Source organism: Pleurodeles waltl, chromosome 4_1, assembly GCF_031143425.1.
Source record: "Pleurodeles waltl isolate 20211129_DDA chromosome 4_1, aPleWal1.hap1.20221129, whole genome shotgun sequence".
NCBI classification, from domain to species: Eukaryota; Metazoa; Chordata; class Amphibia; order Caudata; family Salamandridae; genus Pleurodeles; species Pleurodeles waltl.
In genome coordinates this window covers 106,461,768-106,478,628 of record NC_090442.1, presented here as the reverse complement: position 1 = coordinate 106,478,628, position 16,861 = coordinate 106,461,768, and the positions used below count along the sequence as shown (strand labels likewise).

Sequence of the window (16,861 nt, the reverse complement as noted above, 5' to 3'; positions counted from 1 at the left end):
AAAAAATTAGCACCCATTTAAAAGGGCACATCGAAATGCAAATTCCCCTCAGTTGCATGGTTTTCACCATCTCTCCAGGCAGAAAGGTGCCTCTGTAAACAACTAGAAAGAAAACAGAGAAGGCGGTATGATCTCTGAGATAAGGCAGCATTTACAGCTGCTGTCAGTGCCTTCTAAAAAACAGATCTTGAAAGAATAGGCGAATGCCTACACTGATCAAATCAATAAAGCTTGTAACTCAACCAAAACAATATTCCAGATAATAAAGTAACTTCTTTCCCAGGCTGGAGATAAACAAAATGTGGAAATCTCATTAGCATTGTGTGATAATTCACCAATTATGTTCATTGCTGTAATCTGGTTATTGGCAATGCTGTGGTCGTCCTTTCCCCTCACATGGAAAACCTATTACATTTAGGAGGAAAAGTAGTATCAGTTTTCAGTAGATATCCCTTACAGAATCAGAAGCAATGCTATTTGATGGCCCGCTCCAGCTCTCCATTAGACGTATGTCCCTCAACAAGTCTCAGACTTACTGCACCTTGCTTAAATAAACAGATCATTCTTGTTTTTAACCAATCTTTAAGATCAGGCATTTTTTCCTAGATGTGGAAGAAGGTATTAGTTTTTCCATTGCTTAAAAACAATGCAGATTTATAATTGTTTTACTCTTCAGCCAGTACTTAGGACAATGCTGGTGCACATGGTTAACACCCAGTTTTCCCAATCTATGGGAAATATGATATACTGCAATATACTCAGACTGGGTTCCCCAATAATTTTAGCACAAAAGTAGCTCTTTTGGAGTTCACTGAATATATTACATATATTAAATCTAACTTAAACACTGGAAAGAAAGCAGGGGTCATCCTTTTGGATCTCTCGACTGCTTTTGACACAGTCTCTCATGAGATCCTTTTAGAGTGAATAAGGGATGTGGGGATAACCAGTACAGCCAACAGCTAGATAAAGTCATTCTTATCTGAGAGGGAGCAAGCAATCAATCTCCCCATGTTCACCTCTGGTTTTCATAAATTTGAGATGCGGGGTACCACATGGTTCCACGCTGAGTCCTATGCTATTTAACCTTTACTTGCCAGCACTTGGGAAGATCGTGGAGCACTGATGTTTCAATCTCATATCCTATGAAGATGCTACCCAGGTGATGGTAGCCGTCCAGCACATGGATGATGGTGTGGTTGCACGGATACCTGAAGTGGCGGGCAAATTCGATGTAATACAGCTGTCTGAAGCTGAAGTCAGACACATTGGAATGTTGTGGCTGACAGACCTAGGGCACCCTTCAGTTCCCAAACGTGAAGAGAAAAACTTGGGCATAAAATTTGATAGCTACCTTTCTATAAACCACAAATAAGGACAATCACATCTGACTGCTTTGCACTACTGAAATCCTTAAAAAAAGAGATTGAACTTTCTCCTTGTACGGAGATAGTAGAGTAGAGAGGCTGTTGGGGTAGCATCATATGACTGTGGTGGGCAACCCTATCCTCTTTTTCAGCAGTTCTACCCTTCTGCAAATAATATCACCTTACTCCTGAAATGCAAGGTGGGGGAACCCTTTCTCCCATGTGCTGCGCACGTGTTGCCTCCTAGAGTTGTGCCCAGGGAAATGAGTAGCCCAATCCTTTGTAGTCACTTAAAACTGGTTCCGGGGGTGCTTTCCGCCTACTTAGAGGAAGAAAAGATGGCCTCCCCTGTGTCTCACCTTACATTCACCTGTAAAAGGGCAGGTCAATTACAGATTAATTAAGTTGCTGGGTCCACCCAGTCTGGTCTTCTTTGGAAGGGGAGGAAAGCACCTCACCATAGCTAGGCCATCCATTGTTTCTGCTCAGGCAGTAGCAGCCCAGCTGTCTGTAGGCTCCTGCTAATTAGCCCATGGCAGGTAAAAGTAACCTTCTAAAAGTTACTTTTTAAAAATATGTATCAAATACTGCACTTTCTAATTAAATTGCATTATTCATAAATATTAAACATAATCTTTCGCTGACGTTTGTAGCCGTTTCCTGTCAAAAACTACAGAGTCAAGTTTATAATAGTCTGTACTTTGACATTTTCTGAAATTAAACTATAGCCCTACCAGCGAAAATGACTTTCGAATGCCAGTCACTGGGGAAACATGGCAAGTTTCATTTTGGACGTTTCACTTTTAAATATCAGAATCCCAACCTTAGGGGAAACCAGGAGTACATAGGGGTGACTTAATAGTATTTATAAGCAGGGTTTCCTTCCTGTCAAAACGGGTTATTATGATAGATGTAATAGCAGGTTTTAAGGCTGGTGCAGCCAGGCACAAATATGGTAGACGTGAAGCCATGTTTTCTGGGCCTACTCTGTGGATGGCACATTAGGTGCTGCAGTCCGCAGACGGCACTTAACTTCCAGGCTCTCGGTGTATTTTCTGCACCATGTGCTAGGGTCCTGTAGGCAAGTCGATTTTTAAATGGACATACACAAGGTGTAGATTTCCATACATACTGTATTCCTGGGATAGTCATGTGATTTTCCTTGCTGGACCATATTCCTATTGTATGGAGTTCTTCATATGTGAGAATTCCACAGAGGGAGAATAGAACACCCGAGTGAAAGCACACATTTGTTTTTTTCTCGATGTGGATACTGTATTACCTATGGAGAAACACATCCCCTACATCCACAGTAAATCTGGTTCTAATCTGTTCCATTCCCCACCCTGGAAAGGAATTTACATGGTGGAAAGGAGAATAGCGGAGCTCCATTTAGGTGAATCTTCAATACGATGTCGTTTTTTACTTTCTAAAACCATTAGGGTGACCATGGACGTCAATTCACCGAAATGCTAGAGGTAATGAAAGTGGCATCTCACACCCCTTGACCTGCACTTTCACTCACACACACACATACGTACACATGCGCACAAATTCACACTTAAATACACTCTCTCACATAGGCCCAGATTCTCAAAGGTTTGGCGTCGGGTTAGAGTTACTTTTGTAATGCTAAACTGATGCTAAACTTTTTTGGGATTCACAAAGTAACGCAAATAGGTATTTGCATTACTTTGTGTTCCAAAGTAACGCAAACAGAGCAAAACACTGCTTTGCATTACTTTGCGTCAAGGGAGCGTTACATGGGTGGTACATGGGCTTACCCGGGCAATCACCCATGCTTTTTGGTGCCAAACCCCATTCTGAAACATCAGAAGAAAGGGTTTGGGGCCATATGTAGCAAAGGTTTTTCCCCATTCTGTGTCTATGGGAAAAAGTGTTCGTACATATGGCCCTTAGCGCCAAACATTAGCCCAGCTGAGAAGCAGGCATTAAACGAATAAATGTTTTTATTTCTCCCTGCTTTTCTGAGTTTGGATGTGTGTTGCACTGTACAGCACACATACAAAGTAGGAAAAGCCTTTACCCTTCCTGTACAAAACCTATGATAGACTCACTCAGATATCCCAGAAAAATGGCACTAAGGTGTGTGCATGGCGCATGGTAGCTGAAATCAGCGCTGGCGCTAGGGAGAGGTGATTGCCATTACAATGTGAACATGGCGCTCTCCTGCTCTCTCCTTGTCACGCATCACAGCGCAGCATTTTTGGCTGCTGCACAGCGCTACATGACACCTTTCACGATCTGGGCCATAAAAACACTCTGACCAGCAAACATGCACACAACATACATTTAAAATAATTTTGTACTCATCCCAGCTGCCGAGGAAGGGCATATTCCAGCTAACAGTACTCCATTTATATTACAATAATAGTGAAAAATACAATATTATTCACTATTAGTGTAATACAAATTGGAAACAAAGAAAGTGGAGCCCCAAATGACGTCCATAAGGACGAGCTGCCCCTGTGTTCCTGGCACTGAATTTGCACTGGCACTGAATTTGCCACCTCTGAAGCCAGGGGTTGCAAAGGCAGTGACAGAGGTAGCAAAGGAAAAGCCAGGGGTCCCAGCTGCGACCCCTGGCAACCCATAAATGACTTCCATGATGGTGACAGGACAAGAGTTGTAGCCAGGCAGTAAATAATGATAACACCAGGAAATTAATGTACATGCTACTTAGCAGTCTTTATTTATTTAAAAGAAAGCCATATACTGTTAAAGCGATGTATGTCTGCTCTGCCAATCTGCAATGGCAGGCTGGGAGTTATTCTCTGCTTTGTCACACTTGTGGTGGCACAATAAGTGCTGCAACTTACAGGTATCCCTGGTACAATATACTAGGGGCTTAGAAGTAAGATAACTTATGCCAACTGTAGGTGAGTCAATTAGACACATAAAGATGGGCATCCCTTAGTATGCAAATAATGTAGTTAGAAGGCTAGTGTTATAAAGCGTTTCTAGTATTTTGTGTAGATTACAGTCCTTCTGTAACAGTCAGCCACTGCTACCAACCCACACTGCCTTTCATTGCTGCCATTTTGCTTGGCCATAGACATCGGTCGCACAAACAAGGGGTGCTTCTAAGGTTATTTATTTTTTTAATTAAAATGTGGTACTGGTGCGTTTTGCAAAGGCAGTAGGTGTAGCAGCTTATAAAAGCCAATTCAAGCCAAACCAATCGCCTTGCTTGTTTGGTTTTGTTTCGTAGCAATAAAATAAAATCACATCATGATGCCATGCGTTGATCCCAGTTCTAAACATGTAGCCAAATGTCGCTCCATAGAGCCGAAGGTTGTGAACAGTTGGGGTTGCTCACATAACCTGGTTTGCATCCAAGCCCCAAGACATATCCTGCACCCTTTCTTCCTTGTGGCTAACACCAACTGTGGATGGCTCTCAGATGTGTGTAGTGAGATTTGGCTGAACTACGCGTTGGGCCCAACCCACTACCCACCATGTGGCCTCTCTTCAGTGTTTATAATTACTCAGTTTTTTATTTTAATTCATTTTTTCAGTTGGCTTACCCACTCCTGGGATCCACCATAGACCTGTTGCCTCTCTGGTTCAATTTGTAGGCTGCAGACCCGTCTCCAGGTCTTTATACTCCATCTCCTCCTATGTGACACTGACCATCTTAGGCCAAGTGGTCCTAAGAAACCCACAGTGAAAAGGTTTTTTGAAGAAATAATTGTGGCTTGAATTGGCCCCCATATTGTTCTGAGGCTGGGAGGATGCTTTGCTCCAACCTTTGTGTTCCATCAGTAAAGTTTTTAACCTGTTGGTGTTCCGTGTCTAAAATTAAGTAATGGTGACTGCAACTGAATGTTTCTGGTCAGTCAGCACTGCTTACTAGAGTTTATTTGGAATCTTAGATGATATCAGCAGGTCCCTGTCCATGTTCTTTCATGTAGATCAACAGCCAGTTCAATAGTGGGTGGTTAGACCTTACAGTGGAATAATATGTCCGCGAACTAGGTCATCATAGACTCACTCTTGTCATGTTCGGGTGCTGCTTGAAAAGGGTCTCCACCAGTACGGCGCGTGAGAAATTTAAGCTACACTAGCAGGTGGTAAAGTTTCAGGACTTTACCTGAGGCTAACTTTAGTTTCTCTGTTCCTAATTCCCTGCGGTGGGTGCCTGGCTCTAGATAGCTGAATGCTAGGTCACAAAGATCTGACTCCAAAGTTTCTTACTAACGTTCAGGGCTTTGCCTTAGCTTCCAATGGCAAAAGGGAAATACTGGAACAGTATTATACTTTAAATTTCTCTCCCACTCGAAGCCCTGTCATAAGAATGATGAGCACAGTTAGAAGTGGGCAAAAGCTTTGTTTGAAATGAAAATGGCGAAATATGTCCCCGCTTGTAGTGCAACATTAAAGTTACTTCTCAAGCACATAAAACATTTTTTGAAGAACATTGTCTGTTACTAGCAGGTAAGTACCATGATGCCCATTGCATTAGGGTAACTATATTGACCCGGATTGTGGCAGCAATCATGAAAGCAATTGTTCCGGGGGTGGTGGGTGGAGAGGTGTCTGTCTAAGTCCTTTGCCTTCAAGCAGGGAACTAAAGCAGCCCCAACCCTTCAGGGGCTCCCGAACCTTTACGGGGGCCCACCTTAAGGCTACTGCCAATGAATAGCTGTGAGAAATTGGAGATTCAGGGGCCCCTCATCACATTCTGCAAGGAGCCAATCATTTTGCGTTACACCACTGCCTGCAGGTTTGGCATCTGCTTACCACAGATTTTAATTAAACCTCGGCAGGAAGGGAAAGTGCACGTGTCCAACCCCTCCTCTGCCGCCGGAAGTCACATCGTCAGGACCCGAAGAGGAATTGACAGTCAGTTGAGTGAGATGTATATTTACTGAGCAGTAGTGGCTAGTATTACAATTTGTATGCATGAAAAAAAAAACGTTCCCAACTTTGCGCTTTGCAGAAGTTTAAAGAAATATTTGAAGGTGAGAATGTTTCGATATTACAAACCTATGGAAGTGTATGAATTATTATAAACTGATTTTCCCCATCCCTGTGACACCAATATGCATCACATGTATATGTGACGTAGCCGATTGTGTAAAGAGAAACACCTGTAACTCCTGTTTGTGGTTCTGCAGTTCTCGCTTACCTTTGTTACTCTCCTGTCTTGGCTACAGGTGGAAGAAGCCTTAGTGCTATGGCCATGTCCTACATTCATCCCACCACTACCAACGCTTCAGACCTGATAGATTATTACACTTACGATGAAGGTTATAATATCACAGCACCCAAAGCTGATATAAAATATCAGATCTTGCTCTGCTTCTTTGCTGGTATCTCTATCTTTGGGGTTCTCGGGAATGCCGTGGTTCTCTGGTACCTTACTTTCTGGATCCGTAGGAGCCCGTTCACTGTCTACATCCTAAACCTGGCCATTGCAGATTTTATCTACCTGCTCATGTTCATCCTTTTGATATCACTGTATCTACTGCGTGTGCATGGAGTCATGAAGAACGATTCCTTGACTTATGTTCAGGCAGATTTGTTTTATTTGGGGTACTTCACCAGCCAGGACCTCCTTACAGTCATCAGCCTGGAGAGGTGTCTTTCGGTCAAGTTCCCCATCTGGTATAGATGCCGCCGCCACAAGCACCAGTCCACCATTGTAAGTGCTGCTACCTGGGTCTTTGCTTGTGCCCCGATGGCAGCGCAGTATGTTTTTGAAGATGACAAGATTTGGGGAGTACTTTCTGCACTACAAACAATTTCAAGTGTAATGATTTGCCTGCCATTGATTCTTCTGTCCAACTTGGCGTTGGCCATCCAGATCTACAGGACCTCTCAAAGACATCACCCACCAAGAGTGTACATACTCATCATCAGCACTGTTGTTGCCTTCCTTATTCTTTGTGCTCCTATGTCGCTATTCAACTTCCTGTTCCAGTTTGATATCTACCATTTTCAGTATTTACACATAGCCATTGTTTGCTGCACCATCAACAGCAACCTAAATCCTTTTATTTACTTCCTCGTGGGGAATCTCAGAGGTCAACGGATCAAAGTTTCCATCATTAATGCTCTAAAGAGGGCCTTTAAAGAGGAATCCGAGTCATTCTAGCAACAACAATACGTGGTGCCCCAGCATCTTCAGGCATCCTTCGTAATGTCTATCATCTCCATTGTTATATATCTTTCACCTCACTTCTCATCCAGATGCCCTGACATTGAGTTAAAACCATCTCTGGAAGGACAATCTCGAGACTTTATGGCCACACTACATATTTATATTTATAGACATTTAAAAAATATATATTGCCAGGACAATATGTGTGGTGCAAAACAAACAATCATACAGCAAACCAGGCATTTCTTACTTGAACCTTATAATTTCATTCACCAGCATGGCCAAAACTTGATAATGAATGAGTAACAAGTAAGGAATATTGTGTAAACAGGCTGGATCAAGTTTTGAAGAACAGACTATATCGTAGGGATTGACTATGGAAAGGAGAATATGCTTTCAAAAGAGTGAACTAGAAAATACATCCTACGCAAAAGCAGATAGCAAAGTGCTTCAGGGACAAGAAAGAAGCGATTGGTTTAGTTCAGTTTCACTATTGTCTGTTGAGAATACTCTACTGAGGTTGCCATCTATGAAACAGCCAGCCTCTGCTTAAGAAGATTTGCTTCAGAGTTTGTACAATGATGTGAATCAAGACATCATGGAGGCAGGTGGTGTCAAGTAAGTTTTCCCGTGATGTAGCAACAGAAAAATATGTAGAAGCAGAGTTAGTGTATGTTTTTTGACAAACACGGCCAGAGAAACTGTGGATGGTAGAGTGGCTGCAGCTTGTGATGACTACACACTGAATGTATCACTGGTGAAAATATTTGACTATCATTGCAGCTTTGAATGTTTTTGGGTGATCAAAAGAAGCATATCTCCATTCTCTTTGTATCCAGTTTGTACAATAACCATAAAATGATGCAATAATCAAATATCATAAGGTGAGATGCAAAATCATTTTACAACAAAAACTGTGTCAAATTACAAGAGGACATTAGTCTCCTTGATTTTAAACCAAAGAAGGTCTACCCAGGACATAGAACAATGACAGCAAATAAAGAATATTCGTCAAATCTAGGTGGTTTTGCGTAAGACTGACTAACAGTGTAGCTTGTGTAGATATTGTACGGCTTAAGCATATATAAGGAAGCATTGTTTTATAACCGAGTAGAAGCAAAATTTTAAATTTGGGTCACTGTTTAAAATGTATATCTAAAGATAGCATGAATATTAGTTTGCTGAGGCCCATCATCACATACACTAAAACTCTTGTTCTCCATGTGCGGTCTTCCCTTGCGCTACCAGACAGTAGCCAACTCATCAAGTATTAATCGAGCTAGAAAATTCTCACTTTCACATGTTTGACTGCTGTCAGGTACAACTCTGGGCCGCAGAGCATTTCATACACAGATGTGCCTGAACTATGAACTTTAACAATTCAAGAAATTTCCGCTTTGTATTGATAACAGATAATTAATTAGCAATTATCCGTAAGAAAGAAGTTCTTGGAGACCTAAGTCTCCAAATAACTGGCATATATGAGAACACCAGAGGCTGGACAGAGCAACATTATGCATGCACTTGCAAATTGTTTTGGCTAGTGTAGTGCTCTCATTTATACAATTTGTAAGCCAATTATTATCAGAAATATAGTGTAAGGAAACAGTAATGATTAATTATCTGTCTTGTTCACTCTCATGTAACATTTGCTCATGTAGAGTTAATAATTATTAAGTATTCCACTGCTCGTGTTGCTAGGTACAAATACATCAAATACCTTAAATAAAGAAAGAAAAAAAGTTATGTTTCTTTTGTTGTTCAGACCCAGGCTAGGATATCAGTTTGCTAAGAAATGGAAGAGACATGCCTCCATCATTCTATGTGTTGCAGCTGAAACCCAATAAAGTCAGATCTTCTTCCTGTTAAGTAAACAGGTTTTCTAAACGAATCCCAAGTGTACCCTTGACAGTTTAGCACTGGCTTTAAGGTCTGTGTTAGAGAAAATTGCTTGTGGCAAGAAAACAGTAACACCATCTCAATATTATAGTTACGGTTGTTTAGAGCTTGTTTGTTGGTCACTGTCATAACTAATGAAGGACGGAGATTTAGAAAACATATGAAGCTGTAAACCCAGGGAGCAAAATGATGCAGGTTGACAGAATTAGTCAAAAGATATCTCTTCAAAATAGATCAATGAAGCAAGATGAATGCTGTGTCTGTGCTGGCTTCCAGAGGGGCAAAATGCTATCCTGATGGGGCCTTGGTTGTCACAGTACAAAATCTCCGAATGGGGCAACTCTAGAAAAAGTAGCCGCTGAAGTGGCACCTTCTGTAGACCCATTTTAGGACAATATCTAAGTTTTGCAGACCGTGTTTAACTTGTAAAAGAAGGAGTGCCTGATGCCCGAGGCTTTAAATGTCGGTGGTCCGAACACCAGGGCTGTGATGTCTAGAATACACCTCATGCCTCTTTAAGTTTCTACCAGACACTCCCTGCTTCTTTGTCCCACCGTTGCAGGTTCCTGCTTTCTCTGGTTGCAACAGTTTTTCCCATCTTTCTCTTCCTCGTTTTTTTTTCATTTGTTTTTCCCTCTCTTGCTTTAATGCCGAAAAGTAAATGGCGGTACCCACTGGCTCAAATTAAGCACTGCCAGCGGAATATTGTGAGATAGCTGGGCCGAGTTCTATGAGATCAGATTCCTTGTCTTCACATTTCTGCAGGTGCATCGTTTCTTGGTGCAAAAAACCCGCCAAAGTTTGCCAAACCAGGAAATCGTACCTTACTTTTCCAGATGTTATATGACAACTTCTTTGGTTTCTCGGAAGTTGTCAAGCTTCAAGGAGAGGCTTCTTGGACATCATGCTGAGGGTTCTAGTACAAATTTGATTTTACTATGTCCTTCCAAGTATCTGCTACACTTTTTCTAACCTTTAAGAAAAAAGTTCCTCTTAGCAAGCAAGATTCTCCTGGTGACGCCTTGTCCCCCTTTTCATCATGATGTAAGCAAGAGACTAGGGGATCAATTTATATTTCTAAGGGCAACCTGTTGTTCTGCCAGGGGGCCAGGCTGGCGCTCATTTATGAAGCATTGGCAGGAACCTCTGCTGCTGCGGTTCATGTAAATGCTCTTCACTGTGTGGTGCAAGGCTCCGGCTACATGACTAAGCCCGGTCCCAAACAGTTTTTCTGTTTCTTTTAAAGAACATTCAGAAGCAGGATTTTCTTTTTGAAAATAAAAAAATTAAATGCTTCTCTTGTCATTGGGAATTATCTCTCATGGCAAGTGGGCATTATTTCGTTTTTTTCTGTCCCCTACCACTAGGGTTTGCTTTGTGGTAACGGACAGTACAAAAAATGACTATATGGCAGCCCATCCTAATTGGGTGGAAGACATATAGCCATTTCTCCTATGGGTCTTACTATGTCGGGCCATCAAAGAGGTTTGCAGTGACGGAGTAGTCACCCCCATAGCTAAACCGATGGCCCTCTGCATTTGAATTGAGTGGGCGGACCATTATCTTGGCAGTACGCATATTCTGTCTTGATGGAGTATACTTACCTCCAAGATCTAAATCGGGACCTAATTCCCTTGCAACCCTAGGGATTCAAGGTAAAGCAGGAGACACCCCTCCTCAGTTCTTCACGGGGCAGATGAGAATTCTTCAAGGATTCATTAGGTAGCCAGCCATCTGTTCCAGTCCCCTCTCTGCCTCGAGAGCTGTTGCAGTAATCAAAGCAAAATTAGTTCCCTCACATTCTATTCAATTGTTTTACAACACCATAATGTAGTTCCCCTTTCTGATTTTTTTACTGCAAATTGACAAAGCAAACTTGCAAAGCAGTCGCAAAGCCGTATTTTTCAGTTTTCCAAAATAGCAGAACTGAGCATGCTCTTGAATTTCCACATCTCTTTATGTCTCCCTCTTTCTGTCTCTCTCCCTCACTCTCTTTCTTTTATGTTCTCTCAATATAAAATTCTCCTGCTCCCAGGGGGTCAATGAAACATCTCACCATGTCTAGGCAGATCTATTTTTTCCCTCCCCTGCATCACTCATGATGAGTGTTTTCTCCAGGACTTTCATGGTGTCTCTCCTCAAAGGAGAAGGGTCTCAGAAACTATTATAGTAAGGGAAATTAAAGGCAGAAAAACCTCTGCTAAAAAAGGTTTAGTCAATGTCAGGGGGTCATCTCTCCCAGGGGTGAGCCCTTAATCCCTGGATGCCACAGCAGGTTCAACCATATCAGAGGAAAGGCCCACCAGCACCAAATGCTTAATTTAAAGACAGAAAAAGTAGCTACTAACAACAGTAACCTTTGAAACATATAGCACAAATCTCTTGTAACTATTATTTATTTTTTATTTTTCTTAATCAGCTACATGCAGCAGCTACATTTTTACTTACTTGATAAATCGAAATAATTTGTGGTACCTGTATAATCAAAGTGTGTGTACAGCTTTTGCTTTAGGTTTCAGCTCTAGGCAACTGGGTGTAAATTTGCAAGCCAAAGCACTCCTCGTCTAAACAGTCATAAACCTCGCACCCAGGCCTTTCCTTGGAGGCCATAGGGCTTGCTAAGTCCACATCATCAGGTGTGATCCATATGAAAGTGGAGAAGACATCTGCAGGCTCACATTTGTAATTTGACATTCAGGCAGCCTATACTATTTATGTGCACTTCACATCTGATTTATGAAATTGTCAGATATGGAAATGTATTTGTAAAAATAATTCCGCTTTTATGAAATTGCGCATGCAGTTGTCAGCATGCAACCCCACATGAAATATTTTTACCATGTGAGCAGTGATGTTCCCAGGCCTGGAGCAGTGTAGTCCCTATGTAAACTTTAGTGCTCCCCGATGGGCCTGCCTCTCTTGTCTCTTAATAACATTGTGGACAGACACAAAAATGTTAAGCTTAAAGGTTTACTTTGAAAATATGTAAAGTATAAGGCATAAATTCTAAGTAATCAACTAGTAATTCAGACAATGTGCTAACCCCAAACACCGAGAATCATGAACTCAGGAGAGTTCGGAGACAAAACTGACAAAGATTGGCCTTCTAAGAGGAAGGGAAAGGACTCCTCCCAATATCCAAAAATCACACACTTTTATAGGATTTTAAACAAAAGGTTCATGCATTCACTACATTAGTGCACGGTTCCCAGGCTTATAACAAATAAGAATCATACAAAGAGAAGCATTTGTAACATAATTCAAGAATTTTGTCACTAAGGATTTCGTGCTCACAGTGTCAGGCACATGGGGACACAACTGTTACAGAATATGTTATTCAATGTAGGACAGCTAAACTCAGCCTTAAGAAAAATACATTTTGTTTGGAACATGCAGTGACGTCTTCATCTTGCTCCTTGAAGCCTAGAGATTAATTTTCTCTTATAAAGAATGAAACAGTAAAGTTAACACATGGTGTGGTATGACATCGTGTTAAAGATGGACCACAGAGGCTAAGTTGGCCTGGTTTACTTATAAGGTGAAGTCTGTGGTTACCAGCATTAAATTTCAACAATAGAGTTCTCATACTTAAGGCAGAGACAAACTGCATAGAGGTCAATTTTGGAGCATAAAACTTTAGTAAAGCGTTTAGTGTCCCAAACCTCAGCAGAAGCAGACATTATAACATCTCATGTTAACTGCCCAAGGTAGAAAACTGCACTGACACGCATACAAAATCTTCTAATGTTTTCATTTTTGTGGTGGCCATATTGTGCCTACCTTGTTGATTAACATATTAGCAAGATGAAAGCTATGTTGAAGTATAATTTAGGTCTTAGTTTAATCATTTGTAGTGAAACAGATTTGCTTATTAGGCATTTCAGGTGTGATTTATTGAAGTGTCGAGTAGAAATAAAAGAAATCCACTTCTCTGTCATATTTACAGCACTATACTGACAAAATGTTCCTTTATAAAAAGAAATGAACTGTTTCATTAACAAAATGTAATGCTTATAAATGTAAAAGTTTAGATTTTACACGTTTAATTCAATTGCAATTAATAACCTGTAATGTATTTGAAGTCCATATGTTAGCGTAATAAGGCCTGCAGAACTCGAATTATTTGCAGTCATGTAACAAATATTGCAATCATTTTTTCTCCTAACATGAGCTTTTTTCTAGGATCTATTCTCATGAGAAAATTTGCAAGTAGCAGTAGGTTTTTTATTCAATTCATAGAGACTTTTAGCATAGAGTCCTTGAAATTAGAACATTCTGGCTTGTCGATTTAACATGGAATAAATTGTTGCAACCATGCATGCAGTCACACAGATAGAAGATGGTTCTCAGGAAAAGTCTGATTTCATGACGTTGTGGTTGTAAAATAAAGCTTTGAACTTTATTCCTGATTGGAGTTTTCCTTCCGGGGATGCATTGGTCATGGTGATCACATTGCTTGTGGTGTTAATGTAAAATGTGTATGGTTCACTACATTTCTTTCTAGGTCAAAAGGCCCGTCCATTGACCTCAGTGATGCGTTTGCCCCCTCAAAGAATAAAAACGTGCTCGCATCAACATTGTCGGCTATCAGAGTCCATTAATCAAAAACTATCAGGTAAATATAGAGGAAAGATCGATTTCCCACAACATTTATACACTATTTCACTTTATTAGACATTTAGTTAGATTGTGACCATCCTTGTAATCTCTATAAATTGATAGTACCATTTTGCTATGTATTTGGGGTTCAATAAATGAATACAATGTCATCATCGTATAATAAGAGCGGGCACCAAATTCTGATGGCTCTGCATTATGATAAACAAAAGCTCTAACGAGGTACTTAAATTGCTGGATTGGTGGCTCAGTGGCCTAATGCATTCCTTTCAGGTGCCTGTGTTTGACCTCATTGTCACAGGTTCGAATCCTGATAGATCCACTCAGCTTTTCCTCCTTCTGATGTGAGATTAAATCAGTACAGATGAGTAACAATAAACATCTGTTATTTGAACTCCAAGAAACACAAACACTTGGGGGAACCTGCTCTTTACATATACAAGTTCTGGAAGTATAAAGGAGCCGATGAGGCCTACGGAGCATTTAATTGTTCCAGCAGGAAGCACCCACAAAAGAAAGCTTCACTGAAGTGCAAGGGCATGCTGCTGTCTATTCCAATACATGGAAAAAGTGGTAAAAAGAAGCACCTTAAAATAACAAGCATGTGCAAGGAGAATTTAGCTCAAGCATTAGGGCCCAACGTTACCAACAATTTGCTTGAGGGGTTGCACCACAGTTGTGATGCAGCCTGACCCAAAATCCATGTTGGGATTTACCAAGCTACCAAAAACAAGATTTGCATAGCTCTGTTTATACTTTTTTCCTAACAGTAATGCAGGGCCTTGCATTACATTGCATCAGGACAGTGTTAGGAGGGTGGAGCATGGGCGTTCTTGTGCATCTGCGAATGTATTTTGACACAAACCGGTATTCAGTAAGCATGGGTTTATGTTAAAATGGTGTTCCCACTGAGGCTGGAGAAATGTGTTTTTTCTCCTCATTACTTTCTCTTTGCATCTGTGCTGTATTCTGAATTGCTGCATTGCTTTAAAGTTAAGTAAATCTGACCCTAAGTGGTTAATTGCTGGTTTTTCTTTCATTTAGTACTTGTGTTTTAGCATTTTTCAGCACTATCTACTAAATTGTTATGGCTATGTGTCACTCACATGACACAATCAGTGGGGTTTTCCAGGTAATCAAGGGGATGCAATGCTTCCAGAAAATGTGGAAAGTAGCTTCAGGCAGTGCTTTATTTGGGCAAGTGTTTGCAGGTAGATCCCCCGACACCCCTTTTTGGTAACCAGTGCTTATTTTCCTCATGAGTCTTTGATCCATAATAACACAGGGAAAACACAAAAGGGGGAAAGAAAAAGGAAAAGATAAAAAAAAGAAATATGACAAAGAGGGAAATCAGGGAGGAAAAAAATAATAATAGAGTGACAAAAAGGGCAGGGAGTGTGTGGTGATGGGTTAAAGAGGCAGAAGGTGGAATCACGACTAAGCAGCCTTGCTATTCAGCACATCGATATTCAATAGCAGCTCATTACCAAAGATATGCCAAGACGTGGGTCCCATACTCACTGTGTCACTGGACCCACGCTATACATGGCTGATGAGCCTTTATCAGGGCAGAACCAGTCCTGGGTTGATTGTGTTCAGGTTTGGTGGGGATTTGGCCTTGCAGTTCGGACTGGACTGTTCCCATGAGGAGCATGGCCAAGGCTGATTTGCATATGGCTGGATCCAGCCTCAGGCGCATATTGGGCAAAAGAAAAGGTGGTTGGACAAACTGCAGGCATGCTTCCCATCACGTTTGTGTGTTTGCTGTTATGCTGTCTGCCTGCATACAGCATACAGCAGTCAGCGGTGTAACAAAACCTGAGGTGGCTAGCCTGCAAAGTACATGGAGGGACCCCTCTCTGGGCTCACGTAGTAGCTCTCAGGCCCGGATACTGTGCTGGGGGGCCTGGAACTCAGCCCCCCTGCACTGTGGGAGCTGCAGTGATAGCAGCCCCACTTGAAAAGGGGCCAGTGACCTACAGACATGGCCCGAGGTATTATAGTGGGGCAGATAAGTGTGACCAGGGGTCTCAGAACAATGTACATAATACAAGTTTAGCATTAAACACTTACCATTCCTGAGGACAAGGTGCCAGATCTCACCTATGGCACTCACATCCAGTTCTATCCAATGATGAATTAGAAAGGGTGCGATCTATACCAATGAATGACGGACCACTGCCCTTATGCAGGGATCCAGCCTGCAGCGCCCAAAACCATGACACTGAGAGCATCACTGGCCTTCAGTGGATAATACCATAAACTACCATGGCACAGAAAGGCTTTAGAAAGGTAAGCCTTGCGTTGTGTGCTACATTGCAGAAAGTTGATTTATTGTCTGAATTCTGGCTCATTGTTCAGAGCGAGCTGGGGCAGGCAGCCTGAGAGAGGCAGCCCAGACTTAAATACATCAATTTGTTTAGAGATACAATCGTATCTCTGAATAAATCAATCAATCGATTTCATATTTTTTGCAGTAACATGTAGGAATTTCAGAGGGGCACAGCCCCAGAGCCCTAATGGAAAAACAATCCCTGCAAGAATCAAAGTAGCAGCCTTTACCAGACCCTCTTAAACACCTCTGAGACACTCCAACCTTCAAGGAAAATTTTTCTGTCATGTGCTGTTTTAACCCTTAGTTACTAAACTGTCTATCCTCTGTCTTTTGGTCTCATACGTTCTCATTCTTTCTCTCTCTCCACTCCCCCCTCCTCTCTCTCCCCTTCCCCTTCCTTCTCTCCCTCCCTCCCTCCTTTTTTCCATCCTCCTTATTCTTCCCCTCACTCTTGTATTTCTTGAGTCTGTTTGTAGGGGCTATTGTTCTAAGAACCATGGTGTGGCCACTTATCTT

General features: G+C 41.5%; 1 protein-coding gene across 1 annotated transcript; it reads left to right on the top strand.

Annotated features, from left to right (window-relative positions):
- The first annotated feature begins 6,558 nt into the window (after nt 1–6,558).
- LOC138287079 (proto-oncogene Mas-like) lies at nt 6,559–7,488 on the top strand. Its single transcript, XM_069227439.1, has one exon. It carries the CDS (start codon nt 6,568–6,570, stop codon nt 7,486–7,488), a length of 921 nt encoding a protein of 306 aa, XP_069083540.1. The 5' UTR covers nt 6,559–6,567.
- The last annotated feature ends 9,373 nt before the right edge of the window (nt 7,489–16,861 follow it).

Coding starts and splice junctions, on each gene's coding strand:
- LOC138287079 (XM_069227439.1), top strand. CDS start 6,568: ATGGCCATGTCCTACATTCATCCCACCACTACCAACGCTTCAGACCTG.